Below are 13306 nucleotides of genomic sequence, written 5' to 3'. Positions count from 1 at the left end.
GTTACAGTCCCTGTTGATGTAATGGTCAGCTGGCTGAATACTTTTGTCCATAGTGTACATGCACCTGCTCTTTCAACTGAGCTAAACAGGCCCTCAGGATTGGAAATTTTGGCTTTTGGAAAGGGACATAGATTTATATAACAGGAGAACGATTGCTAATCAATAGATTGATGATGCAGGAGTTGGTTTATAAACCACTGTGTTTGTGTATCTTGCTAGAGGCAGACAGGTGCAGCAGGAGGACAGACTGAGGGAGGTTGTCCTCTGCTTAATAGATCTCAGATGATGTTGTTCACTGGGAGCAAAAAAATAATTGAAACCAAGATCACAGAGAATTTTTTTGCATGTTTTAATCAAGTTAACAAAGCTGCTGTAGACAGTTTTGTGATGTCAGAGTGTAACTGATCTGAATACATTTTATGACAGTGTATTTTTTCCATGATACAATTTTTTTTCACATAATCAATATAATAAACATCACTGAAAACTTGGGAAAAAAACATGCATGTCCTCGTAGGAATTCTGTAAGTTTGAGACTCAAAAATACTCATGACCATTTGGATTTATACACCTAAAAACTTAATCTCCACGTGCTTAATACATCTCTTGTGCCCGTTTTGCAGTTAGCTACCTTTTTTTGATCCTGCCAAAGGTTTAAAATATTCCCTGAAATGATTCTATTATGATTGTATTTGACTCTGTGATGAAGTAATTCAATATTTGATTCTTTTAAATGGTGTCCACATGTTCTAACTGAATCTGGGATTTCACATAAAGATTTTCTGCTTGTTGCACACATCTGCTCCTAGATTAAAGGATCTGTTCTTAATGCAGTTCAAAGAAAATCTTAATTTTTTCTCGAAATCTGTTCAAATATATCACTGTGGAGGGAAAGAAGTGAGTACTAAGGGGCAGAAAGTTAAGACATGAAGAGTGATGATCCTGGTTCTTGGTCTCTTTAGGGCTTTAAAAGTAATATTTAAATGTGCACTTATGCTTGGTTCACTTTTTTGTTTTTTATAGTTTTATTTCTGCCAGTGTATGTCCATATTTTTACTCTACAACCGCGCATACTCTCCTAGGTTTGCTTTTTGGTGCATGAACGCTGTGCCACTCTGTTTGTCCCTGCATATGGTCGCCACATGTAGCTGAGCTCTGATGAGTCTGACTCCTCTGGCCGTAACACTGCAGGCTAACTGCTCATTACTCAGTCCTGCAGTGATTCATCTGTGTTTTCAAGGTGTCCATCAGATTCCATTTTTTTTTTTTTATTTACAGCAGTTTCAATTTAGCTTTGTTCTTGTTGAGCCATGTTTGGAATCACAACTAATAACTATCATGTTCCCCTACAAATGCTCTGACACTCTTTCCTGTTTGTCAGTAAAATGCACTCAGACCACAAGGATTAAACTTTCATCATCAATAAATATGAGTAGAATCAGAGCTGGGTCAGAGCAGGACACGGAGGAACTCAGAGATGAATGAATTAGTTAGCTAGTTCTCACTTTAATCAGTAACACTGCAAGGTATTGAGAGGCAGGGTCTAATTAAAGGGCAGCAGAGCAACCAAGACTGCTTTAAACAATAAAAAAAACAGCATTAAGAATGTAGTCAAGCCATAAGACCATTAAAGGCCAAAACATTTATTGTAATACCTTTAAAATGTTCATTACAAACAATACCCTGCTTAGGCCAAGGACTTACTCCTTAAGTCCCTTTAAAACATGCAAAAAATATCAGTAGTTCCCACCCTTTAGTCCTCCTTTATCCCCTCTACTTAGGGTGCACTCACACCAGGCCATCCATGTTCGTATAGTACTAAAGCCCATTTGATCCCCTCCCCTGTCCCCCCTTTGGCCTGCACTCACACTGCTCAACACATCCAGGCCTGGGCACGGATACATCATGCACCAACATCATCACAAGAAGCATCCACTGTTGATGAATTTATTGGTGTTGATGACTCAGTACACATAAGTATTGTTTTTTAAGATGTAAATTAACAACAGATTTATACGATATCTGACCTGGCACCGGAGTTATTTCACCTGACCTGGAATCAGTCACTACGTTAACTATACAGAGTCCACTGACGAGAGAGAGAGAGGTTTATAGCGTAAAGTTATCGCTCACAGCATATAATCTTGAGCCTGATCAGGGTTCTAAGCACTTCTCCTGCTGAATGAAACCTGGACTTTTGAACTCGTATGAGCCGCTACAGTCGTTCTTCTGTGTGTCCGTATACTATCTGAATCCCCTGGCATTACTTTATGCTCCATGGACGGTGCCATCTCGTAATCTCTGCATAATTTTGGATGCCTTTCAGTGCTGCACCAAACAAGCTCTCATGTCATAGGACAGCCTGTGTCCAGAGCAGGATTAAATTTTCAGTTTAAAGAAGTTTTTTTTTTTTACTGCAGTGAGAGCAATTTAACCATCTGATGAGAGCTGGAAGTGAAAATGCCATAAGATTAAGAGACAATGTTCTGTTCAAATGTCAGCATTCAAGATCACAATTTCACCTCTGGATAACATGAAATAGAATCATGCATAAATTCATTCAGTGAATAATAATTGGTCTGTATAATTTCCTAATAATGAGAGGTTAAATCAGTTGTGAGATTAACCCAGGAACAACACTTGCTAGCATAATTTGCATACCCTCCTTTACGCACGGGGTATGAAAAGTGTTTGTTTGCCTGTGAGCTGCTTTTTGTGGCTCAATCAGTGGAGGAAGCTTTATTTCACAAACCAGAAAACCTCTCAGTTGTTCAAGCCTGACTTTGCAAGAAATTTGTCAGGAATGTGGACTGCACTGGGATCCATTTTAACGAGGTCATCGTGGAGCTGTGCAGAGTTAAATTCTTAAGCTCTGATAAAATCTTTGTAACTTGTTGAAATGCAATGAAACAAAATACATAGTTCTCACTCTGTCTAGCAAAAATCCTTCCATCTCAATCAGCTTTTGTCTTTGGGACAGTGTGTCTGTTGAGCATGCAGCTGCTGCCTGGTGTGCTCTCTGCGCTCTGAAGTTGGTGCTTTTGTTGTTACTTTATGTTACTTCACATTCCTGCGCTAGGGCTCCTTCATTTGCATTCATGCCATGCCAAGGCCCACCTCATTCTTCCGTGCCGGGGCCGTGATGCGTGCCAAGCTCAAGCATGGAACAAATGGTACCCAGGTATGGCACAGATGGCCTAGTGTGAGTGCCCCCTTATATGCAAGTAGAGCAGAGGTGCTCCAGGACCCATACCTAATAAAGGAGATTTTGTCATAAGAAAACTGTACTTATTGTTTTTATTTTTTAAATCCAAACAAAAAGGCCCAGTGAACAAGTGTTCTTGACATGACCTTCTTCTTTACTACTTTAAGTGTTTTATCATGATTTTAGTTCGTATGAGCAGATTGAATTTTAACAATCTTAGAGCAGAAATCTCTTATTGTCTGAGCTAGTCAACAAGAAAAAAGCAGTTTCTTAATGTCTGGCATAGATAAAAAGACATCTAAAACACACAATCAATTGCTGTTTACTTCCTGTGTGATGGCATGAGTTCTGACATGTTTGTCCCTGAGGTTTTAGGTGATAAAATGTGAAAAGTGCTCAAAAATACCTGACACTAACACAGTTTATTTGGGGGATTTTTATAATCCCTTTTGCTAAGCGTTTGATTGTATGTTCCCTTCTTAATGGCATTGTTTAGAGAATGCAAAGCACATGGTTGAGATAATGAAAACATTGAGAAAGTCTGAAAAAAGTCAATAAAGATCAAAAGCTTATGGCAAGACCTATGGGCTTTATCAGGACATATCTTGAATAGTACATCATTTTATAGAAATGTTCTTTTTTATCCTGTAGAAGACAGATGTCTCACTCTTATATTTCCTCTGTTGATGCTTCAGTGAAAACATTAAATGGCTCACTTTGTATCCCCTTTCTTCTTTTCCCTCTCCATCTGCCCCGTCGTCTCTTTTCAGACATTTGGTGTTAGAGCTCTGTCAGCCCGCCTCTATCAGAAACAGATGCAGTGTTGTTCCCCAGTGGAATAAATACCAAAAGTAAACGGCAAAAGATCAAATTAAGGCAAAGTGAGTGATTACCAGCCAAACCGAGCTGGTGCAGGAAATGGAATTTGTACTGTTGTGGCTGAAGAGAAAAGCTTTAACAGGAAACACTCAAAGTACTGCGCACTAACCAGAGACTTACTGAAGGCCGGAAATTATTTCTGGGGAGATCAAGTGCCAGATTCATAAGATACGAGGAGGGAAAGAACATTACGAGTTTTCGCTGATATCAGTGGTTTGAATCTCGGTTGATCAGATCAAGTTGGGCTGAGAGTTCCTTCTTCTCTGGAACATCTGTTTGCACCATCCTTGGGTTTTAAATGTGCTTCATAATCACCATTGATCAATTAATATACCTACAAAGGGCACATCTTTATTGATGTTTTAAAAGTAAACAGTTTAGAAGTTTTACCACCTTCTTTCATTTGGCTGGCATAAGTTGCATGAAGTTTGTTTTCTTGTTCGATACTTGCAGTCAATCTCTTCAGTCTTATCATGATACTTTCAAATGTTTGGAAACTTAATATTAGGAAAACAGCCGTAGATTCACGACAAGTTTGTCCCCACAGTGTCCCAATTGCAAATAAAAATGCGTAGTCTTATCTATTGCCTGCAGTCTCTGGAAAAAAAATGCAAAGCCAATGGGTTTGCCCATTTCCATGTCTGTCATCAGGTGGATCCATCTTGCAAATTTTCATGGAGTTGACCCCCCCCCCCCCCTTGCAGCTATAACAACCTCCACACTATTTGGAAGGCTTCCCATAAGATTCTGGAGTGTTTCTGTGAGATTTTGTGCCCCTTCATTCTGTTGAGCATTTATGAGATTAGGCACTGATGTTGGATGAGAAGGCCTGGCTCACAGTCTCCATTCCAGTTCATCCCAAAGATGCCAGACTCATGAAATCATGTCTTAATGGTCCTTGCTTTGTGCACTGGGGCACAGTCATACTGAAATAGAAAAGGAACTTCCCCAAACTGTTGCCACACAGTTGGAAGCATAGCATTGTCCAAAATGTCTTGGTATGCTGAAGCATTAAAATTGGACTGTACAGGAGATAGGTGGCATAGCGCCGGACCCTGAAAAAACCCATACTATTATCCCGCTTCCACCAATTTAGAACAATACAGTCAGGCAGGTAATGTTCTTCTGGCATCTGCAAAATCCAGACTCGCCCATCTGACTGCCAAGCAGAGAAGAGTGATTCATAATTCCACAGAGCAAGTTTCCACTGAGGTCTGCACCTCTGAGGTTGTCCATGAGGCAGTGCTGTTATTCACAAAAAACTGCCTTGAAATGACTCTGTCAAAGAACAAAAATAGGTTTAAAAAAACAGCAGAAGTTTATTTTTTCATGTGGGCAATGCAATTCTGTATGACTCTGTGTAAAATTTTGACTAAATATTAAAATGTCGGAGATTTTCAATAATGATTTACTTGGACTCACATACATTTTTACATGTTTTGAACACTGACTATTGGCATCAATATGAGCAAAAAAAAATCCACAACTTTGATGTTATCAGATCTCTTGTTTCTTCTTCTGTCTGAGTCTTAATCATGAAAAGGGGATTGTTGCAATGCTGCAAGAGCCTAATCTTGAGGAAAATTCTCAATTCAAATAACTGTCTAGCTCAAAATAATCTCTTACCACATAATGCATGATACAAAACAAGGAAGGAAAATTAAGGCATCAATAACATCAGAAGAAGAAAAGCAAAATAAAGGTATGGCTCAACATATGGGAGGAAAACAAGAGGAGACAGTGAGAGACAGCGACAGAAATCTGTTAAGGACATGTTCTGTCTGTGACCTGGGGCAGCATGCATTATATAGTATAGGATGAATTAAGCCATCCATCATTTATGACCATGTATGATGTGTGTGTGTGTGTGTGTGGACAGAGGAAGAAGTAGAGCGAGAACTCAAACATGAAATAAGTCTGTCATGACCCAAAGATCCGAGGATCCAGCTACAAGGTGGTTTGTTTATTTGACATTAAATAACAACCTAAAACCTCCAGAGCTAACTCCAGTTTAATCTAGGTCTGCGGCGTTTTTGTATTTAAGAGGTTAAAATCACACCCTTTCTCTGTTGAAGGTACACCAGTCTTCTCTGAGGTCATACATTGGCGTAGTGCCCCAGGACACAGTTCTCTTCAACGACACCATCGGCAACAACATCCGCTACAGCCGAGTCACAGCGAGCACCCAGGAGGTGGAGAGAGCCGCCATGGCTGCTGACATCCACAGCAGGATACTGGAGCTTCCTCAGGGTCAGGCTGGGGTGTGTGATGATGATTAAGATGGAAATACTTCTGTAGTTTGATGAAGATGTTAGCCAACTCTGACTGGATGTTTTCCCTGGTTCAAATCAGCCCAAATGGTGAAAAAAAACTTTAATGTCCGAAAGGATTATTGATCAAAGTAATGAAAATGATGGTTCTGTGTTCAATTAGGTTATAACACGCAGGTGGGAGAGCGAGGGCTGAAGCTCAGTGGGGGGGAGAAGCAGAGAGTGGCGATAGCTCGAACCATCCTGAAAGAACCTCGGATCATTCTGCTGGATGAGGTGAGAATACAAGGAAGATAAAGGAGGGCTTAGAAAACTATATTACTCTTAACAGTGTGTTCCTATGGTCAAGTGGGAGAAGCTTAGCCACTACAGTGATATGAAAAAGTATTTGCCCTCTTCCTGATTTCTCACTGTTTTGCAGATTTGTCATATTTAAATGTTTTAAATCCTCAAACAAATTTTAATATTAGACAAAGATAACCTGAGTAAATACAAAATGCAGTTTCTAAATATGATTTCATGTATTAAGGAAAAAAGCCATCCAAACCTATCATTGCCCCCTTAATCTAATAACTTGATGTTCCATCCTTGCAAAAAACAACTGCAATTGTTTGCAATAACTTACAATGTGTCTTTCATATCAATGTGGATGAATTTTTGGCCCACTCTTCTATGCAGAAGAGGCTTTTTACAAATTGCCACGCCAGTCACCTTATCTTTCTTCAAATATACTTACTTTGTAATTTAGGGTTTCTTGGTGCTTTAAACCCACTTCATCATCCACCAGACCCATAGTAGCTAGTCTGGAGAACCAGGAGAGTTCTCAGTGGGCTGCTTATAGGACCACGGGTGCTGGTGTATAGTGCAGTGAATAGATCATACATTTTGCCTACTTATTGAGTAACATTCCCCCTCTCAACTCCCCTCTCTTTCTGCGTCCCTTTTTCTCACTGTTCCCCTCCCTCTTTCTGCTTCTATCAGCAACTGACAGCCAATCAGTTCCCTTCTTTAAGAAGTCTGTCTGACTGGAAACATAAGCGTAACAATGGTCGCCCAGCAAAGTCAGGACGATAATGCAAAGCAGTGGTTCCCAACCAGGACATGGTAGTGATACACCCAGCTGTGACCACCTGATGGCCGGCTGATCCTAAATATCGCCTCTCTGCTCCCACAGCCAATCACAGCTCTTTCCATTAACACAGCGGTGTATTCAAATATGATGTACTTCTCACAAATTCTCACTTGCGTCTGGCAATGCTTTATTTCCTCCACCCCAGCCTCCTCCTTTATAGCATAAAGCTTGTTGCACCCTCATGTTCAGATTCATTCTACTATGGATTTATTTCTTTTGAACTAATTTTATCGTATTCAAAATGCACCATCATAAATGTATGTATCTATATGGGGGTTTCTAGCATGTGCTCCCTGGAAAGACCCAGGGAGCATCTTCTGAGCAGAGCCTTTTCTGCCACGTGTAACTGTATATGCATTTTGCAGTAAAAGTGGTGAAATGTATGATGAGCATTCCTGACTGAATTAAATTTATCAAATGAAACATTTTAACAGGGTTATTACTTTAAGACATGTTAATACATTTTTAAAATAATAGGGCTTAAAAATCTCCTAAAATGTTTGAGAGAATAAAAATACCAAACCGTTAATATTTAACTTTAAGAATATGTAAAATTCTTTCCCTTTACTTGGATTCTGGTACCCCCTGTGGATAAAGTATGCAGTGTAAAGACTCCTTGAAAGAACCTGTAATCCAGATTTGGTAATCCTTAACAGATTTTATCCGTATTAAATTGACCCACTCCTGTTTTATTTTGAAAACAGACGTAAAAGTGAGCTGGATTGTATTATCCCCTGGGTGACAAAAAGTGGATCCACAAATTTGTGTCATTTTTACTCAATAAAACTTTCTGACATCATTTTATTCTAGATAATCAAGAAAGAAGCTGCATGCATGTGTGAGAAGTTGGCTATAAGGGTTACCATGAAGACTGACCCTGTTGTCTATCATCAGTGTTGACAATTTTCTTTGCACAACCTCACATTGTTTCGTATGTCGACCAAATCCTTTAACACATCACCATTAGTGGTTTGGTTTCACTTGCACTTCTAGCCAACATGTCAGAGTGGGTTAGAGAAGGATGCTTGATACCATCTGTTTGTATGAATGCTTGAATAGCAGGCAAATTCTGATTTCTGTTGTTTTTTTTCTGTGGCACACAGTCCATAACTGATACTTATTCATCACCATCACCTTTACACAGAACAAAAAATGTACACAAACAACCCATGGTTCATTTATGGATTTGAACAAAACCATACTCTCATGACTGCCAGAGAGAGTCTGATCCAGTTCCCATGTCCTCTGACTTTTCCGTCTGCCTGAGTTCAATTACTGTAATGTCTTTGTCCATGTGCGTCCCATTTTTGTTGGTTAGTCCTTTTTTATTCAAGCTTTGTTTGAATCTTGAATCATTGTTTGTGACATTACAACGAAGACAAGAGTCAAACTAACACTGTATTAAATCGACTGAAGCATTGTTTCCTGGTATCCTCAGGCCACTTCTTCACTGGACACTCAGACGGAGAGGAACATCCAGGCTTCACTGGCCAAGGTCTGCACCAACAGGACAACTATAGTGGTCGCACACAGGTGATATTAAATGTCTATGTGTGTGCTGTTAAAAAAGAGACATCTCTGCAAAGTCTCTCGATTTACTCTAACAGCAGACACTTTAATACTTTGCTTTATGTTTAATTTTTCTGGACTCAGGACCTAAACAATTTGTGTTCAAACCTTTTCTGACCATGACCAGGTCAAACCTTGATCTCAAAAAAGCTGATTTCAAGCCTGATGAAACTGAGCCATGGCCCAGCTTGATTTTTAAGTTTAAAAACAACAAACAACCAAGAATCTAGTCAGGACCAAAAAGACTAGAACCAACTAAAAAGTGATGCTTACTTTATAATAATCTGCTGTTTTTTATTCAGAAACCTTTTATCTAAACATACGCTCTCTCATGACATCTCCAGACTACACTCCTTTTTGAGTGTCATTTATGGAAACCCAGCATTAGTCAAGTAATAAACAAGACTGTAGAAATGCAGGTTGTAAGACTTTTCTTTAAAGGGTAGTTCTGTATTTTTGAAGAGGAGTATGAAATACTTGCTGGTCGACAGTATAAAAGACCATAGGAAATGCCTGTCAGAAGCAGAGGCCAGCCAAAATACAGGCATGGGAGCTGGGCAACACATCACTGCAGACTGGGCTATATGTACCACATATTTAACCCAATTTTAAGGAAAGCTAAACTTGAAAATAATAAAGAGCTTAATATAAACTATATGTAGAAAATTCTTAGCATTTCTTTATCAGCCCACCCCTTTCTTCTTGCATTACTTTGCCACACCAGACATGTTACTCTGCCTCATGGACACATTGGTGGAACAGTCAGCCATACCAACATGATATCAATAACAATGCATAATAATTCTGCAGATTAAGATTATTCCTTTTACCCCAGCTTAGAAAACACTTATATCTGTTGGCATGCTAACATTAGCAAAAAATATTTTGCTGGCATTGGGCCATAGCATCCTCCAGTAAGAGTAGGAGGACAAAGAACCAAAAGACTTTCAACTGCATGCCCTATACCAGCTGGGCCAAACCAGGGCCCTCCTGGTATCTCCTGGTGCCCCGGGAACCCTTTGCTCCATGCACCTCAAGTCCATGGTTCATCACAACCTTACAATCAGAGGATCGATGGATTGCACTGCCAAGATAGGTGAACTGCTCCACAATTTCCACGCTCTCACCGTTCACTATGTAGAGTCAATAGCAGAATCCAAGGCATCCCCAAATGCCTGGATCTTTGTTTTGGCCCAGGAGACATGCAGTCCCAATGTCTCTGCCTCCTCACTCAGCAAGAGCCCCAAAAAAGACTTCCACAGTCTTGGCAAGGATCACAGCATCATCAGCAAAGTCCAGATCAGTCTTAGCTTGTGGCTAATTCCCCCCTATTCATTCTTATCACTGGTGGTTTCACTGAGCACAGCATGCAGGGATACCAGGGCACGGTAAGAGAGCCACAGAAATGATGTATGTTGCCAGGCAACCAGAGCAGTTGGCAGCAAGAAAGATGCACTCTTGAGTTATATCTTGTAGGCGGTGGGCCAAGGCTGGGTATCTGCTTTAGTTTTTGAAAATAACGATCTACAACAAGGGATGAGCCAGATCTGTCAAATTATGAAGATTATTTTACTATTAATCAGATTCTGTTTGTTGTCACTTGAAATACTTGTACATTTTTCTACTTTCATAACCTAAAGTTCGTTAATTTTTCAGGCAAACGTTGCTGCCTACTATAATGTTTTGCCAATAGCAGACTATGATTCACACAACGTGGGCGCTATTGGCCAGTCAGAGAGTGCGTTACATTGAGAACTGGTGTTCAACACTGAAGGATGGTGTAGGTACACCTTTACCTGCAGAATCAATCACCTGAAAGTTGTGCTGCTGTCTGTATATTCAGCAAGTAAAAGGTAAATTTATGTTATTGCAAACAGTGACTATAAAGTTCCTTTGTCTCATAAATATTATGTTCAAATGTATGTCGACTCATTGTGAGAGTAAAGGTAGGGTGAGCTAATGCAAAGTACTGTGCGTGGCTTTATCATAGCTAGCATGATGCTAATCATGTTATCGATAACTAAAACGGTAAAAGTACTAAAAACTAAATTATTGGCTTTAGATTTAGAGGTACTAAAGGTAATGATGTTTAGTGACTGTAACCTCCTGTGCAGTTAAATATGGATGTACACAACTTTCTGAATCAAATTGACATCAAATTTTGTCTGACAGCTACGACAGATGTTTGAGTCCGAGACAGTTTTCCAAGGGCACCATTGGATGAGAACCCCAATTACGTCATGCATATCGGACCCCAAGTGTAGCTGTCCGCGCTATTTGCCGGTTAACATAAATTCTTAAACTTTTCGATCAGAAAAAAAATGTGCAAAAAGTGAGCATGACAACAATTTTATTTTTACTTGTAATGAAATGAAGATTCAGCACTAAAAAAAATTAACTATTCCCTCACCAGGGATTGTCTAAATACACGATATCTCCTGTTGGCCCACCGCCTATTGGACTTGTGGTGTTTTCACAATTAAGTTGACAACATATGTTGAAACATGTGAAAACAACGAAGATGGATGGTCCAGGACACCTTTAAGAAAAAGAACGGGAAATTTCCACCAAGAAAAAACCCAAAATGTGAAAAAGAAGACCTCAGTCTAAACTACAACTCCTGGCTAGCTTAATAGCTAACAGTAACTGCCATGGAACACTACCACTACTACTACTTATTAAGGTAGTATGGGGCGGTGCATACAAACGCAGCGGCCCGGTGCTCCATCACTAACAGCAAAATAAAGCCCTACGCTTACACCAGAACTGACAGCGTCCCCACAGAGTTTACATCTTTCCTGATGGAGATTATCCGAAGAACAGGGCGCTCAGAGACTGAAAGGAGGAGGACACGGAGCAGCAGGACACCTACAGCCAGTGGGGAGGAGGCAGAGATGGCATTGTGCAAGAAGGTGGAAGCAGGGCAAACAAGCTGGGCTGCAGGCTAGGCTAAGAGCAGTCCCGCATAAAACCTGCCCTACTAAGCATCTTTCTGATGCCTGCTCCCTCACTAGCAGGATGGATGACGTTAGGCAAAACGTAATTTCGTTGTGTTTTTACAATACAATGACAATAAATGACTATCTATCTGTCTGTCTGTCTGTCTGTCTGTCTATTTATCTATCTATCTATAGGATGTCTCTAGGTGGGATGTCGCTGAAGATACATTGTTAAAGCATTTTGTGGACCTACATGCTTAAGTGCAGTCACTTGGTATCCAAATACCCAAATCCATCCCAATGCAAAATGTAATATAAATAAAGAAGTTATTTCATGGTTTTGCAAGTTTTGCAGACTTCTGGAAGATCAGTGATTCAAATTTTCCCAGATGCTGGTTTCAGAGGATAAGTGAAGGTGTGTATGAGTTATTACAGTAAATTCTAATGTAGGCAGAAATGGGAGGACAAATTCAACAGCAGTCCAGCCAGAATAAGCGATGCTGGAATGAAACAAGAAACATGAGCTTAAGGATGGTGCAATAGCAGAACTCATGGAATGATCATGGTCAGGATGGTCCATCATCTGAGAACTATAAATGTCTGTAGTCGGGTGTTGATGTGGACATGTTAATCCCCCTACACTGGTTGTTTTAACACATAATCAGTTAATATAAGAGAGCGATCTGTTACAATGTGATTAGGCTGGGGGTGGTAATACAAGCCCGACGTGAAAAGAAGAACCAAATGTGTGTGAGGGAGATGAAAGGAAAAGAGGGATGTGGTGAAAGAAAAACAGGATTAGAGCAGACACAAAGAGAGGGATGGAGAGATTAAATTAAAAGCTGATTGGAGGATATGATGATGACATGTGATGACAGGTCAACAAAAGTAAAAGAAACAGATGTCCGCTTATTCATCAGTCTGAGTGATATTGAAAAAGACTTGAAAGGCTCTGACACTCGCAGACATTAAAAGACATCAGGAGGGAAGAAGCCTGTGCTGCTGATTCCTGCAACACTGTGTTAACACCGGCTTCCACACTTCCTACAGTACAAGGGCACAATGGCTCATTTATACTGGACCATGACTAACATGATCAAAACACAGCTTCTAATACACAGGAGCAGATCCACTCATTGGTCAACTGTCAAAGTCTAAGACTTCAAAGTGGGTTTCTTTGGTATTTTCCACCACATGGGAAAACCCTTAAAGCAATATTTTGTTTGACGGACTTCCAGACTTGACCGGAAAGATTATTACATCATCTCTTTCATTCCTTGGGAAGTTTATATAATGCTTTCTGTACATCAAC

At 40.0% G+C, this 13306-nt stretch overlaps 1 protein-coding gene across 1 annotated transcript in view; it reads left to right on the top strand.

Moving 5' to 3' along the window:
* abcb6b (ATP-binding cassette, sub-family B (MDR/TAP), member 6b) overlaps window positions 1-13306 on the top strand; it is a 58339-nt gene that overhangs the window by 24052 nt on the left and 20981 nt on the right. Inside the window, exons 16-18 of the mRNA XM_041806364.1 lie at window positions 6160-6334; window positions 6518-6630; window positions 8925-9019. Of these exons, the coding sequence (XP_041662298.1) occupies window positions 6160-6334; window positions 6518-6630; window positions 8925-9019 (383 nt within the window). The remainder of the gene's footprint in view (window positions 1-6159; window positions 6335-6517; window positions 6631-8924; window positions 9020-13306) is intronic.

The sequence above is a fragment of the Cheilinus undulatus genome, linkage group 15 (assembly GCF_018320785.1).
Source record: "Cheilinus undulatus linkage group 15, ASM1832078v1, whole genome shotgun sequence".
In the NCBI taxonomy this organism is placed as follows: Eukaryota; Metazoa; Chordata; class Actinopteri; order Labriformes; family Labridae; genus Cheilinus; species Cheilinus undulatus.
This window is presented reverse-complemented; position numbering and strand designations above follow the sequence as displayed.